We start from the raw sequence: 15104 nt of genomic DNA, 5'->3' as shown, positions 1-15104 counted from the left end.
GTCCAGTTTGCTCGCAGGAAGTGTGGCTCTGCTGGTGCATATTTAGAGACACTGTAATAAGTAGGATGGCAGCTCAGGTCAGATTTCAGGTATAAACACACACACCAACATCGCCTCACATATCCGGCTCTCAGCGTGTGGACAGCTCACAGGGACTAAATATCAGTCTATATGAATATTGCTCAGTGAAAATAAGAACGAATGCTATTTTAAAATTAAAACTTTGCAATGGAAATTAATATTAAAAATTTCACACCTAGTAATCAGGAGAAAATAGATCGTGTTATAAATGAGTCGAAACTGAGCAAAGTGTTGTTTTTTAAGGTACAAGAATACAGAACTCCATATATTCAGGAACAGTGCTCCCAGTTTTTGACAGATTTTTCTTTCTCTCTGTTTGGCTGTTTGTGTCGCTGTTGCCCTGCTAGTTGTCTCTGGTTGACAGGAGGACAGCAATCTGAATCCTAGTGAATAAAAGCAGATGAAAGCTAGATGGGCTTCTAATGTCTATGATTTCCTTTAGCGTACGGTAAGTGACGAACCAATATGTCGGCCAAACATCAATATTGGCAATAAGGAGGCACACTGTTTGCAGTACTAAATGTTCAGAGATAGTGTAATCAAAAGAAGGATTTTAAATTCAATGCCATAAAAGTTACAGCCAGACGCGCTTTTTCCTCCCGTCAAGGTGGAGGGTGTGTTTTCAGTGCAATTTGTCTGTTTGTCAGCAAGATAACATAAAAAGAAATCTGCCAAATTTCATGTAACCTGACGGAGAAGTGGATCACGTGCAAAAGAAGAAAGCAATAAATGTAGGCGAATTTCTCAATTGCTTCATTTTTAATTTGAGAAACAGAGCTTTGGTTTTTGCATTCTCCATGAGCACCCTTCTGTGTAAGATTTCTCTCATTTGTTGCAGACATAAAATTATGAATGTTAGCTAAGTGAACAGATAATCTCTCATTTTAAGTTAGTATAAGCATGCACTGAATTAAGAATCTGACATGATTTGAGGTGACTTTTAAACTGCTGACTGGCAACATATACAGATATATATAACATAATAATTTCAAACTACAACATTATAAAGCACATTAAATTAGAAAACGTAAATTGTAACATAGCTTATGTTAATAGGTTTGTTTATACAACCTGTGTACAGTATTGAATCTTTGATACTAATAATTTTACTTTGCACTTGTCAGCCTACAGAGATGTGAGAAACACTTCCTACATGACTACTGAGGGATATTTACTATGTTTAAAGTGGTCCTATATACGTATGTAATGGTATACATATACATAATCATGTATGTATATAATCCCTTCAGTGTAGGCATAATATGAAGTGAATTAGGAGTGTTTTCCAATACACTATCGCATTCCTTTCAAGTGTTTTTTCAAAGTGTGAAAATAATGTCCACAGCCAAGCACACTTCAGTGACAGTGACACACTGTGGAAAAAGAATGCAGATATGCCAAGTATTGACTTTGCAGGGGCAAGAGTTATATTTAACTGTAAGTGCATACCAGGAACAGCAACTGTGGCAAGCAACCGTTTCCCTTGGCAGAACAGATCCTCAATGCAAACCTTAAGATGAGTGCACGACTAATAAAACACCTTCACAACAAGTTTATTGCATAGGATTTTTATTCAATTTCACATCAGAATTTCTCAGATTTTGCAGACTTGAAAAAATAGTTTTCGCACAGTTAATCCAACAAAAGGTATAAATAAGAAGTGCAGGGGGGGAGTGAAGAAACAAATACTCAGGGTCACCTTCCACACACAGCAACACACTGCAAGAGACCAAAATGCACACAATCAGCAATTCACATGACTACTACATCACACCTGACACTGTATGCAAGTGAAAAGCTGGAAGATATTTTATTTAAATTGAGCTGTCCTAAAAAGGGCTGCCCTGGCAAAAGGGGAAAGCCGTTAAACCCAGCATAAACAAATAATGCTGATACTACAGTAAGGTCCGGCTTTTTCATGGTTCACAGAAAGGTCAGGTGCCCACTTTCACGCCACACTGACTCTATTCAAACTGGATTCAGGCTGTCAAAGCACATTCAACTAGTGGCATGTAAACTCAGTGTGCAACCATCACATGCAAGTTTCATTTTGACAGTATCAAAAATAATAATGATAAATGTGTGTCACTCAAAGTTCTTGCAATTCTATATTTATATTAAAGCTGACAGTAACATTGTGCATGTTGGTGCACTCATGTTCTAGTGTGGTATCTAATCGCTACAAATGACTCTAGTTCCCTGGAAAAATTAACTCTGGGACTGTTTGAAGTGGTTTTATTTAATACTTACCACACAAGCACGCACAGAAGAACTAGTTAGACCTTGAATCCAAGTGCCCTCATGCAGTCTTTGTGTGCCTCAATAAGGTCCCTGCAGTTTTCCTCTCCCTTTTCAATGATGCTGGTGGAAACAAAGATGTTGGATGAATAACCATTCTCACTTAAAACGTGAAGACCGTTTCAATTTCTCTGGCCAGCTCCTCACCAAGCATCCCTGACTTTTTTTGTTTCCGGACATGCGCAGCATGGCTTCAGTGGCTTCTTCTGCTCTGTGCTCTCAGTCACAGCTGCAGACTCGACGCTGGCAGCAGACAGGGCTGACATCTTCTGACTGAAACAAGGAAATGAGATGAGTTTTGAGGACTGGCAAACTTTAACCACTGAGTAATATGCGTGTATTTTCACTCAGGCTTCATTTAGATTTACACATGTCTTTGTCACCTGACAAACACTTTTCACAGGGAAGCTGGAATATGCAACAGGAATTTTTCTTCACATATCAAATAAAGAGGTGTGAACCGACTGTGGTCCTATGAATTCTTTATTGCTTTGTTTTAATATTCAACAAAAAGGACTAATTGATGTTTGACGACTAGAACACAGGATGAGGAAAGCAATGCCACTAAAATACTCCAAACACTCACGGTCCAACCAGAAAGCTCATAATCATACAAAATACAGTTGAATAAAAGAAGACTGTGAGGATTCGCCAAAGTAAGCCACTATTTTTATTATTTTGGTGTCGCTTCATTATGACGTTTCATAAAACTGCTAATCAACTAATTACGCGTGAAACGTCCTACCATTACACTTATGCTGCTGAAGGGCGCTGAACTGATGCAATGATAAGGTAGTTATGTAGTTATGATTAGGTCAACCGGCAAAGTCACCACATGCAACACACAACACATGACTCTGAAGTATCCGAGCCTTCAGAGAGTTGCTCATAATAAGTTAAAACAAACAAACAAACAAACCCTGTGTTTGCCTCAGTGTTGTGGTTTACTAGCTTTATCTAACCCTTGTTGTGTAATGTTACTGTCAGCTAACAAAGTTAGCTCTCGGTGGCTAACAGTGATGACATAACTAATAACATGCACACAACATACAACATGGTGACAAACGCTTCGTCCAAACCTACTCAAGCCGTAGTGTAGCAATTAAGCCACCTGCTCGTTATGAACGTAGCTAAGCTATGTTGTGTAACGCTCTCTTACTTGTATGAGGAGGCCGACAGTGCCGCTGGTACACAGACGCTTCACCTTCAAAATGAAACTAACATGCGGGAAACACGTGTTCGCGTGTCAAAGTCACGTGACTATGTCATGTGCCGTGTTAGAGACTTTTGGGAAATGTAGTGCTTAGAAACAAAGGCGAGGAGAAAGAAGAGAAACCACCAGGCAGACAGGTATGTGAGTGTATGGTGAACTTGTTAGAGGCATGCTGACATTATTCTCAGTGCTGAATATTCAAGCATTAACTTATGTGCTGATTATTTATTGATTAGTTTACCTTGAAAATATTAGCTAATTTGATTTTTTTTAAACATTAACTTACATGTAAAATTGAAACCCTTAGCTAAAATAGCTAAAGACGATACTAAGTTTAAGATTTCTTTTTTATTTAGTTAGTTTGCTAGTTAGCTAGCCAGCTAGTTATCTGCCATATTCCAACACTGGGTCAGACTATTTCAAATATTCTGTTTGAACTGAAAAAAGGGGATCACAAATATTTATGTCCAACTAATGTCCCCTTTTGATTGTTAAAAGTTTTTCATAGTTAAGGTTTAATTTGGCCAAAAAGACCAAAACAATTGTATTTCTTGTAATAGGTAGGGCAACTATATAGTCCTGCACAATGTAGGACTATATAGTTGAATAAAAGACCCAAATATCACATTACAGATGTAACAACAAGAGAAATGTTGCTAAATAATTTATGAACTATATAACTATAACTGCCTATATTTCCACTGAAAAAATACACATACACATACACATCAAATAAAGAAAACGACAATATGAAAAATACATTATATATTTACATTTATTTAGACAGTATAAAGAAAATGTGCAAAACCTGCTTGGTATATATTACAGAATACATCTGAAAAATGTTTCAGACTGTACATAATCATTTCTACAGGTGCTAATGCTACAGTGTTCTTAAATTCCCACTATATTATGTTCTTCTGTTTTCTGTTTTGTAGACTGACAGAATTAGTACATTAGAAAAAATGTACAAAGGGCAGCTGACATTTAAGATTCAGGATATCAGGTTCATCGACATGGTCGACATCACCAAGCTTCAAGTTCTATTGCACCGTGGTATTAATGATATGTCAGTGCTGGATGATTGCAGATTATTGAGTCCAACCCCAAACATTTAACTTTCAAACATTCACATTTGAGTAGCTGCAACCAGATTTTTAAAATATTTTTATCTTAAAAATTAGAAATAACTTGTTGCAGCATCACGCTTCCTATAAAACCTACACTTTAGTAATAATCAAGAACGTGTACACGCAGAAAATTAACATCAGCACTGCACAGATTTTATTTTTCTACACAATTCTGTAAGATATTCTGTTATGTAAGACGCAGTTGCTGCTGGTGGGTGCAATATACACAACGTTGCCTCGGGAGTTTTGGAATATGAAAAATGTTCATTTTCGGACCTGCAGTACTGAAAGGTATGTGTGCGCTTCAACATGTCTACTGGGTCTATTGTGCGTCAGCACAACAAAGCAATGCGTAAGCAGAGGCAGTGAGTCACTTATTCTAGTTTGAGGGCCAGCTGTGTGCTAGATAAATAAGCAAGTAAGCATATTGTTCACTGTGATACATGCACTTCCATTTTCTGCAGTCTTTGCTATGCTTTCCACAGTATTACTGTGTATGTGAAACATATATAAATGCATATGATGTCTGCAATGTATGCTCAATTTGATCCAAATACTGTTTCAGTGTTCACAAATGGAAGACAGGTGGAGAGCCATAGTTTGAGTCCTGATCGCCTGATGCCTTGTTGTCCGGTCGGCAGAAAACTTCCAGTAGCTTCTGTTGAAAGACAAATGTAGGCCTCCTATTTTACTATTGTTTGATTAGATTATTTGAAACAGACAACTTGCGAAATACACTGAAAACAAAGAAGACAGTTGCAGGCTAAACTGCAGGTTGGGTTACTCAATGAGCTGTTTTTGTCAGGGCTTTCTAACAACCATGCAGTCATCCAAAGCATGCATGAGGGACAATCTGGGGTTCAGCATCTTGAAAAAGAATGAACCGGCTGAGCCTCTGATTAGCAGACAACCAAATGTACCTCCTGAACTACAGATGTCCTGAATGTGTTGTGTATGTTTTAATGCCAGAACTGGAAGTTGAGGTAAATGGTTTGACTTAGAGAGTGTGGAATGTGTTAAATCCATTGTTTCTATTCCATATTAATATTGTTTTACTTTAAATTAACCATAACCAAATACACCAAGAAAAAAGACATTGCTTTATTATTTGAAGATATGTAGCCTGAATTTAATGCTTAATACTTACATGTCAGTGAAAGTGAAAACTACATCAGTATGACATCCAATAATCTCGTAAGTCTTTTTTTGGATTTGAGGTCACAAAGAACTGAAGCCTATTTTAGGACACACACTGAGGGAAAGACACTGTGCACCTGGACAGGTTGGCACAGGTCTAACACACACACGCACACACACACACACACACACACACACACACACACACACACACACCCACACACACACAAGAATCACGTCAACAGAATTTCCCTTGCAAATCTGCAAAGTCTGGACTCTAACAGAGAGAATTTTCTTATACACAACCACTTTTATTGTTTCCTGTACCCTTCTCCACAGGGACAGTTGTACAAAGTTATTAAAAAAGATTTCATCTCATAAAATGTAGCTCACATTATTAGACACATCCCATGGCCTAAGCTGCCAGTAATTCACCTTACCCACTGACACGGTCTCTAAGTTAATCCCACTGTGCTGGCACAACCTCTAATATCAGTTTTATTTTTCGTTTGTTAAACTAACAAGTTTGCAATGAATCCCACCCACCCAACAGAGTTCAAAAAAGATTCAGGTCCAAATTTTCCACTTTGTCATCCAGGGAAATAAATATTTCAGCCTTTGTTTTGTTTTCTGTTACTGATGTGATATGTGCAAACAAACAACATGGGAGCTGGCTCAAAGCTGCATGCATATGTACAGCATCAGGTAACACAGTACAGGGTTTAATTACATCCCTAGTTAGAGGTGGCCCAGGTTGAACTTGTCCCTGTACATGCTGCCAGATGTCTATTTCACATGACAATAATTGCGATCCCTTCCCATCCCCTGTACATGCACACACCCATCATTGTCTTTGTATTAATGTGAGCCGGACCTTGCCCTCTTGACACGGCTTGATTTATGTGGGGATGAGACACAGATACTGAATAGTTGATGAGCTGGGTGAAAAAGAAAAGAAGTGTAGGGGTGGAGTGGGGCAGAAATAGAGAGAGGCAGACGGAGAGGGTGCGGAGGGAGGGAGGGAGGGAGGGATCGAGCAGAAAGGCGGGTATCCACTCGCCTCGCTCCGCACAGCTTCAATAAGCCCTGAGGTTGGGAGCCTAGTTAGAATATTACCTTGTGACCAATAGGAGAGGTCAGAGCTGGTAGAGTCAGGCTCTACTCATCCTCAGGAGAGGCAGAAGCAGCAGTAGCAGAGGGGAGGATGGCATTCGGCTGATCACAGGGAACTAAAGTTGGCCATGGAGAAATTGAAAGGTCCCAACGTAGCATGCACCAAAGCCAACTGTGGATGGAGAGCCCTGCTTCTCCCGCAACTGAACAGACAGTCCCTGTACGTGTACGGCAGCGAGGTGGCCGTGGAGAAGGAGTGTATGCGACAGCTGGAGAGTGGAGTCTTTGTCATTCACCCTTTCAGCCTCATGAGGTATTTAATATATCTGATAGATTGAGGTCAGTCATGCATATCACTTCCACTGTTTCTTTGGTCTGTCTCTGTAAGTTTTTATAGTTAATTGATTACTTAATTTCTCCCTTACATTTAATAAATAATTATGCATTTTATAGTTCAGTTTTTGGAGTATTTACTGGAAATACAAAGGTGCATTGCATTAACTTGTTCCTTAGAATATCATTAGAATAAGTGCATTAATGAAAACAAATATAGATACTGCTTATAGATTTACTGTATCCAGTAGATTTACTGAGTACCATAAGTTTAGCATATTCCATAAATCACACCGTTCACACCATTGTTGGATGAGACAGAAGAGGAATTCCTCTTGAGTTCTCTAGTTTAAACTTTTAAAGTGTTTTTTTCTAGTGTGTTTAAGGACTAGAGTTGTTTGACTGCTAAACAGTATTTATTCATCCAGTCATTTATTGGCAATGAGAATGATTTTCTTCTGATATCACAATAGAGAAAGCTTAGAAATAAAGCCGAAAATAAGATGCATTATTTTTAGGATAAAAGGAAACAAATACATTTTGAAGTGACACAAGAAAACCTAAAAGAACGATCCAAGGTTTATAAGCAATAACCGAGTTAGAAGAAAAATACGGACCTATCAAATGACTTCTTTAAGGAACGCGTTTTCACAGAGAGCTGGTTTTGTATTATATATGCAGGATTGCTAATATTAGTCTGTAAGATGATCAGATGGAGGGAAATTAGAGAGGGAATGAAACAATTGAGATCAGAGAGCAGAGTTATTTGAGCCTGGCAATCGTACCCTGGCTGAGGAGATGTACACTTACATTATCAGAGTATTTAGTGTGCATGAATCGGCTTGCCTTACTGGCTGTCTAATGAGTTCTTCTAGCAAATGATGTGAGACTTTCCACTACACTGTGACATGGAAAATAAGAGTTACTGGAAAGTCACACATATGTTTTTGTGACCATTCCTCCCCTAGGAGTTACTACATCTTGATCATGATGGTCATCACATTTCTGAACCTGATTGGGATTCCCATGGAGATAGCCTTTCTGGACGGAAACAGCGGGCTGGCATGGGAAGGCTTTAACGTGTTTTCAGACACTTTGTTCCTAATAGATGTGGCACTGAATTTCCGGACGGGGATCATAACCGAGGACGCAGAGGTGAGAGTGGCTATATTCTATTTTCAGACACAATCTGGAAGTCTATAATCCGGGTGCAGACGAGCACATACATTCCATCTCTGCACCATCTGTAATCTACTGAATACACGAAAGGCTAGATTAGCGGCATCCCCCTTAGCTCCTGGACACGGGTGAAAACGGCAACTGCTGTTTGATTTTATAACGGGGATTATGATGTTGTGGATGAATGAGAAGTATAACGTTTCAAATTAAGTATTATGCACAATATATCCTGTTTGTTTTCGCTGGCTCGTGTTTCGTGACTTCTGTCTTCCTAATGGCCCATCTGTGATGTTTTTCCTGTGTGTGGTGTTTATTCTCGACCGCACATCTGGTTTTGCCAGATTTACTCTCAGTCTGCTTGAAATATTGATGCATGTGCCTCAGTAACATTTTCAGCACCCTGCCAAACTCGTCTGACATCACACTCACTCTTAGTTTTGGATTACCTCTCCAAATATTGTTTTAGTTCAAGTGTTAAATTATACATGCGATTGTAGCACATGGTGAACGGCGTCTTCATCTATCTGCTCTGTTCTGTTTTACAGGAAGCAATTCTGGATATCAAGCGGATCCGAGTCAGCTACCTGAGGACATGGTTCATTCCAGACGTTATAGCAGCTTTCCCAATTGGCTACATACTGCTGTTTGCGGTAATAATAAAGAGGAAGAGGCAGGAAAAGCCAACACTGTACTTCTTCTGTACTGTATATGTTAGCACTTAGAAAAGGAAGAAAGCCTTGCTGACACTTATTAATTAAGCAAAGTTGTAAATGAGCAAATGAGGTGGATTAAGATTCTAATTGCAGCATTTTTAATGTTCAATGTCAGGGACTACATTACCACAACGATGACAACCCCTCCAAGACCAACAAGATGATGAGGATACTGATGTTTGTGCGGATCCTCAGTTTAATCAGGCTGGCTCGAGTCTCCAGACTGGTCCGGTTCTTCAACGAAGTGGAGAAAGTAAGTTTAAATGCCAGATAGTCTTCAAAGCTCACCTCTGAAATTCAATCAGCCTTTCTCCTCCCTGCTGCTGATACTTACGACACCGGACTCTAGTGACAAATCTGACACTTAGCAATGTCATGCTCGTGCACTGATGGGCAATATGTTTATTTTCTAAGTGAATTTGCCTATCTGTGTTTGGCAAACAGTAAATACAGAAACACTGGGCTCAATCAACATGGGTTTACGTAACAAATGACAGTTTCATATAGGACAACACCGTTATCTCTCTGGCAAGGTGTTTTTATTGCATTATCTATGTTTGTTTATAAACTGGTAGTTGCGATAATAAATGGTTTGTAGTGTGTGTTTTGTTGGGGGTTCCCATAAATCCTGGAAACTTTATGCTGTCCTTTAGCTGTCTTTTTCTTTTGATGAAAGATGCCTGTCTCATCGCTACCAGATCTTGCAGCCAAAAATCTGGGCTCTGTTCAGGAATCAGATCATGTTAGAATGGCAGGCTGAGGGTTAATGTAGTGTTTTATCAACACATCGCTCGCGTTTTGGAGGTGTTCTTGTTTCAGTAAGCTTTTTGTCTATTCTCTTGTCCATTGTGGCAGTTTGTGTCATAAACCTCTGTGGGTAGTGTGCTTTTAACTGACTGGTAAATTAGGTTTGGATCAAGAAATCTGTCCTTAAAGCATATTTTGAGTTTATTAAAAACCATTATTTATTTTTTTTCTAAAGTCACAATAAGCTAGAAATACAAGCAGTTGAATGATCAAACATGTACATTTGCACAAGAAAATGATTAAACCATTATCCCACGTGTTCCTCATAGTTTACACATCAACGTCCCACTCCAACTTTGAGCATGTCTTCTTACAGCAGTCGTGTTCTCTCAGCCTTCCTTTGCAATTACCATTATTTTACTTGCAAATAAAGTCCATTACATGTATTTTACTCTCCACTTGTGTAGGGTTGGGGCCAGCTGTGATAGGGTGAGAGGCAAGGTACACCTTAGTTAGGTCACCAGACCCATCACAGGGCTAACAAATGAGGTGGTTAAGATAATCTGACTAAAGTGCTGGCTCACTTACAGCCTAGCTCCTCATGTTTCTCGTACCATCCGACCTTGCTGTATTGAAGTAATCGTGTAATGTTGTATATTTCAACAATGAACAAAACTATTAAAGTAAGACCTGGGTTCTAATAAACCAGAACGATAAAAAGGTCAAATTGATCCTTCGAGTTTGCCCAATAAATAACTAAATCATGGCTGTTCCACACCCACCACCAACAAACAATGTTGTGATATTGTTTATGTAACAGTGAGTGAATATGAATCCTTAATACAGTAGAAAGAGCTGACAAGTGTACACCCTGTGTGCTGTTGTAAAGATGTCCACTCGGTCAAACACTCTACCAGTACAGTGCAATGCTGTGTATTACCCGCTGACCAAGTGTCGTGTACCCTTTTCCTGACAGGTGTCAAATGCAAACCTGGAGGTGGTTCGCCTGTTCATCCGCATCATGTCTCTCTTCACAATGATTTTCCTGCTGTGCCACTGGAACGGATGCATCCAGTATTTTGTGCCTATGCTGGAGGAGTTTCCCAACGACTGCTGGGTCCGCAAAGAAAACCTGATGGTAAAGCTCATTTTACACACATTAGTGCTTACTGAGATGTTTTGTAGCTCTCACTTTGTCATCAATGTAGACAATTATTGACTGTAAAAATGCAATAATGAGAAAAAGAGAAAAAAATGAACAATGTTACCTCAGAAGCCTGTCTTACGATGATAAATGATAGACAATAATGACTGAACCTTTCCTTTCAGAATGCCACGGTCATCGTTAAGTACTCATGGGGTGTTTTCCGAGCTCTCTCCCAGATGATTGCTCTCTCTTATGGCTCCATGGATGCTCCAACAAGTGAGGAGTTTACGTTTTCTTTCTCTGCCACTTTAAAAAGCAAATATGATCTATATTCTCCCTCAGATGCGAACACTCAACATTTAACACCAACTGCACTGGCATGTCTTTGTTTTGTTCTCTAGATTATGTTGAAATGTGGATCGTCATGGTCAGCATGGTGTCCGGATGTCTGATGTACACCGTCCTCGTGGCCAATGCGACAGCCATGATCGCCAACCTTGACCCAGCGGCCAAGGAGTACAAGAGCAAGGTCTTCATGGGTGACACTTAAACTCCTTGAACAGCAAGTACAGTGTAGTAATAAACAGATTAAACAGACTAAAAACAGGGGGGAAGCACTGCACAGTATATACTTTCTGCTTGGCAAAGATGCCCTAAGCAACTAAAACCATGATTTAGTTCCTGGCTCACCAAACCTTTGTCATTCCTCTACTTTCTGTCATTGATAATTCTACCTGAATTCTACCTGAATTCTATTGGAAAGAATAGAAATTATCAGTAGTGAAAATATATTGATTAGTTCCTTTCAATATATGTGATTTTTTAAATGAATTTTTTCCCTATTAATTTAGAATTTTAGTAGTTAGATTGAACTTTTATTGACCAGTAATCACTTATCGTTATTCAGAATTTAATTGTTCAAGTAATATATTTAAAACTTATGATATAATCTATACATGGTAATCTATAATGTAATATATTCTATATATCTTCAACAGATGAGCCGTTTGGAGCACTACATGGCCTTCATGAAGCTCCCTCCAGAGTTGCAGCTTCGCCTCAACAATTACTACCAGGCTCGCTATGGAGGGAAGTGGTTTGATGAGAAGGACGTCATGGACACCGTGTCCTCAGCACTCAAAGAGGTATAGATGAGCCTATTGCGAATCTCCAAACTGGCTGAGATTGATTTGTTTTGGTTGATCTCATATTGATATCTATATGAGATGTCATCCTCATACATACAGATTCACAGTTATGCTTTTGTGTATCTTGGTCACATTCATTGTACATAAATATCTGTTTTTCATTCATTCTTTAATCTTGCCCGAACTGAGTGTGATTTGTTGTTTCTTAGCTCACGTCTATCTTCATTTGTCATACCAAGCTTTGTATTTGTTCATTTGTGTGTATTTTTCAGCAAATCGTGACAGTGATGTGCAGCCGGCTGCTGAGAAACGTGCCGATGTTTCAGAACAGAGATCAAAGCTTCATCAACACCGTCCTCCTCAAACTGCAGTACGAGGTTTTCCAGGAAGGAGACATCATCGTCCGACAGAATGTCCCGGGCGACCGCATGTTCTTCATCGATCACGGCCAGGTCCTTGTGGAGACCGATTCCTATGAAAGGGAACTGTGTGATGGAGACTTCTTTGGAGGTGAGTTAGATTTACTCAAATATAGTTGTTGCCGGTGTCTAATAATAATTCATGAGCTCTAAGACAGACCTTGCAAAACAATTAAAAAATAAACTACTACATTGAATTAATTTATCAGAGCGACTGTGATAGTTAGGGGTTCAATTTTAGGCTTGTGTCATGTGTTTAATTTGAAAAGTTTCCAAACTATTTCCTCTGCAGAATATTTGTTTTTTTTGTTGCCATTTGTGTTTTAGAAGAACAGTGTTGAACCAAAGTGATTAAATCTTCTCTTTTTTTGCCAATTTGGCTGACTTCTTTAATTCTCCATCATTACATGTGAACACTTCCAAATCTTTTTGGCAGCAGATCTCTGCGACGTTTAAAGCTTAGCAGGCCTCCCTCGGACAACTCAGCTTTAATTTAGGATTAATTGTCAGATCTCATCCCCGTCATGAGATTTTATTTGCTCATTAACCACAGTCTTACGGACCCTTCTGTGTGTACAGAGACATGTGTGCTGAACAAGGGCAAACATCTGGCCACAGTGAAAGCACTGACCGACTGCCAGTGTTTCTCTCTGTCCTGGGACGACTTTCAGGATGCGCTGGAGGGCTTCCCAGATGTCAGGAAGGACTTGGAAAAATTGGCTCTGCTCAACTCTGATGGTGGACTCGTGTAAGAACAAAAACAGCACTTGGAATTACAGTATTACCTAAAAGGACGACGCGTTTCATGGGCATTTTGGGTAGTTGCGTCATGGACCATGAGACTCACCCACATGGACGCCAGTTGGACTCTTATTCAAGGACATTATGGAAAGTTTTAAAGTCTTTCAATCTAGGAGTTATTATGTCTGCTGATCCAACAGTTATCAGTAATAAACAAGACTAAACATGGTGAAGGATTTGATCTCAGTCACCTTCTTCTCCGTATCCCAGTAATGAGGCTTATCCTGGTTTAGTGTTTACATGGAACACAGAGAAATCTGGTCATTCACATCCTTATGGTCATAAGAAATACTTAACATTAATTAATTCAACTTTGCTGTAGGCTGTATGCACATGTGCCTGCTAGCCTTTCACCCTTCCACTATCTTTTTCATTTTGAAAGACAACACTTAAGCCATAAACTAGACACTTTTGTTGCCAGGCAAATTGTTTCTGTTACGTCAGCTGTATAGGTAAGCAGCAACAAGAAGCTAGTATAGTATACAGCCACTCCAGCTAGTATAGGATTTCTCTAGACTGGGGTAAGTTCTTATACAGGTTATGGAAATACACAGGATTTTACATATATACTAAAATACTCAGTCAATGCATATTATTTGTGGCAAAAGAATAAAAATTTGGTCAAATATAAGCAATAAGGAGGTTTTACACTAATTTGGCTGTTAGAGGAACTTATTTATGCAAAAGGCATTCAGTAAAATTTTTACCAATTTGTTCAAATAGTTATCACAGTTAGGGACTGTTGTGGAGGGCTACACCAATAATAACAAATAATAATTAGTGCGGCCATCTGGAACAGTCCGTTTCTCATGTGGTCCCTTGGAAAAATGAAATGCCCACCACTGGTTTAGACCAACTGTTTTATCTTTGATCTACCTGTGAGTGCTCCTGTTCATGACGGATGTTTTACCTCAAAACAGTCATAGTATGGCTAATCATGAATATGCACTTGTAACTGTCTGATTTCTTGGGTTCTTAACCTCTTTGAACTTTTTATTCCCAGATCTCAGCAATTACATTTACTGCCATGTTAACAGCTCTGCACTGTGCACAGTAACAACACTAACGTTTGCTTGTTGAAATGTTGAGTTTCTCAGGTATTTGGCTTTAAACTATTAGACAAAGAGAAATTTTGGTCTTGTGCTCCTCAGGTGACCATATTAATAAATATCTTCATGCAGTCCAGCTCAGATTTTCTCCAAATATCTTAAAATGATGAGCTAAAAAATTATGATCACCTCTCTAATATGCTGTGCTCCGTCCTGTGGTTATCTGGCACTTTGTGGCAGATCCTCAAAGTCCTGTGAGTTGCAAGGCGGAGCCAACGTGAATCCAAACACAAACCTATTGTCACCAGGTGACAATAGGTTTGAGGGAAGTTGTTACTGAAGTGTTCCAACCCAGTTGTCTGGCCATCATGATAAAAATCTGGTCCTAGTCACAGACTCTCAGGACTACACATGCAACTTTTCTCCCACATTCAACAAAATGACTGTGAGATCACTTATTGTCTAATATAGCTCAGAGAATCATTTCATCTGTGATTGGTTGTAATGTTTTAGCTCATCTGTGTAGATAAGACCCAAGTTTTAATAAACTGGACTTTAGCCATAAAGAAAGGCAAATACTCGCGTATGTTGTTTTT

The 15104-nt window shown here is 39.2% G+C and overlaps 2 protein-coding genes across 8 annotated transcripts; one reads left to right on the top strand and one right to left on the bottom strand.

Annotated features, from left to right (window-relative positions):
• Positions 1-1633: 1633 nt before the first annotated feature.
• cox17 (cytochrome c oxidase copper chaperone COX17) lies at positions 1634-3674 on the bottom strand. Its single transcript, XM_003456581.4, has 4 exons — positions 3539-3674; positions 2527-2652; positions 2332-2442; positions 1634-1800 (listed from the first exon to the last, which is right to left on the bottom strand). The coding sequence occupies exons 2-3, from the start codon at positions 2643-2645 to the stop codon at positions 2358-2360; spliced, it is 204 nt and encodes a 67-aa protein (XP_003456629.1). The 5' UTR covers positions 2646-2652; positions 3539-3674; the 3' UTR covers positions 1634-1800; positions 2332-2357.
• hcn5 (hyperpolarization activated cyclic nucleotide-gated potassium channel 5) lies at positions 3542-15084 on the top strand. Of its 7 annotated transcripts, none has more exons than XM_019353212.1 (12): positions 3662-3729; positions 4531-5013; positions 5288-5396; positions 8274-8460; positions 9030-9134; positions 9313-9450; positions 10921-11082; positions 11274-11367; positions 11493-11620; positions 12090-12236; positions 12512-12749; positions 13238-15084. In XM_019353212.1, the coding sequence occupies exons 2-12, from the start codon at positions 4983-4985 to the stop codon at positions 13408-13410; spliced, it is 1512 nt and encodes a 503-aa protein (XP_019208757.1). In that variant the 5' UTR covers positions 3662-3729; positions 4531-4982; the 3' UTR covers positions 13411-15084. The 7 variants fall into 7 exon arrangements, with proteins under 7 accessions (XP_019208756.1, XP_003456651.1, XP_005475390.1 ...); XM_019353210.1 differs by adding an exon at positions 7032-7285 and having other exon boundaries at positions 4531-5396; XM_019353209.1 differs by adding an exon at positions 6990-7285 and having other exon boundaries at positions 4531-5396.
• The last annotated feature ends 20 nt before the right edge of the window (positions 15085-15104 follow it).

This window comes from Oreochromis niloticus, linkage group LG16 (genome assembly GCF_001858045.2).
Source record: "Oreochromis niloticus isolate F11D_XX linkage group LG16, O_niloticus_UMD_NMBU, whole genome shotgun sequence".
Lineage (NCBI taxonomy): Eukaryota > Metazoa > Chordata > Actinopteri > Cichliformes > Cichlidae > Oreochromis > Oreochromis niloticus.
This window is presented reverse-complemented; position numbering and strand designations above follow the sequence as displayed.

Bases quoted from the DNA above. Each gene is read 5' to 3' on its own strand.
- cox17 (XM_003456581.4), bottom strand. From the start codon at position 2,645: ATGTCAGCCCTGTCTGCTGCCAGCGTCGAGTCTGCAGCTGTGACTGAG. The intron at 2,443-2,526 runs GTGAGGAGCTGG...TGTTTCCACCAG, and splicing joins AAAAAAGTCAGGGATGCTTG to CATCATTGAAAAGGGAGAGG.
- hcn5 (XM_003456603.3), top strand. From the start codon at position 7,101: ATGGAGAAATTGAAAGGTCCCAACGTAGCATGCACCAAAGCCAACTGT. The intron at 8,461-9,029 runs GTGAGAGTGGCT...TCTGTTTTACAG, and splicing joins TCATAACCGAGGACGCAGAG to GAAGCAATTCTGGATATCAA. The intron at 12,750-13,237 runs GTGAGTTAGATT...CTGTGTGTACAG, and splicing joins TGATGGAGACTTCTTTGGAG to AGACATGTGTGCTGAACAAG.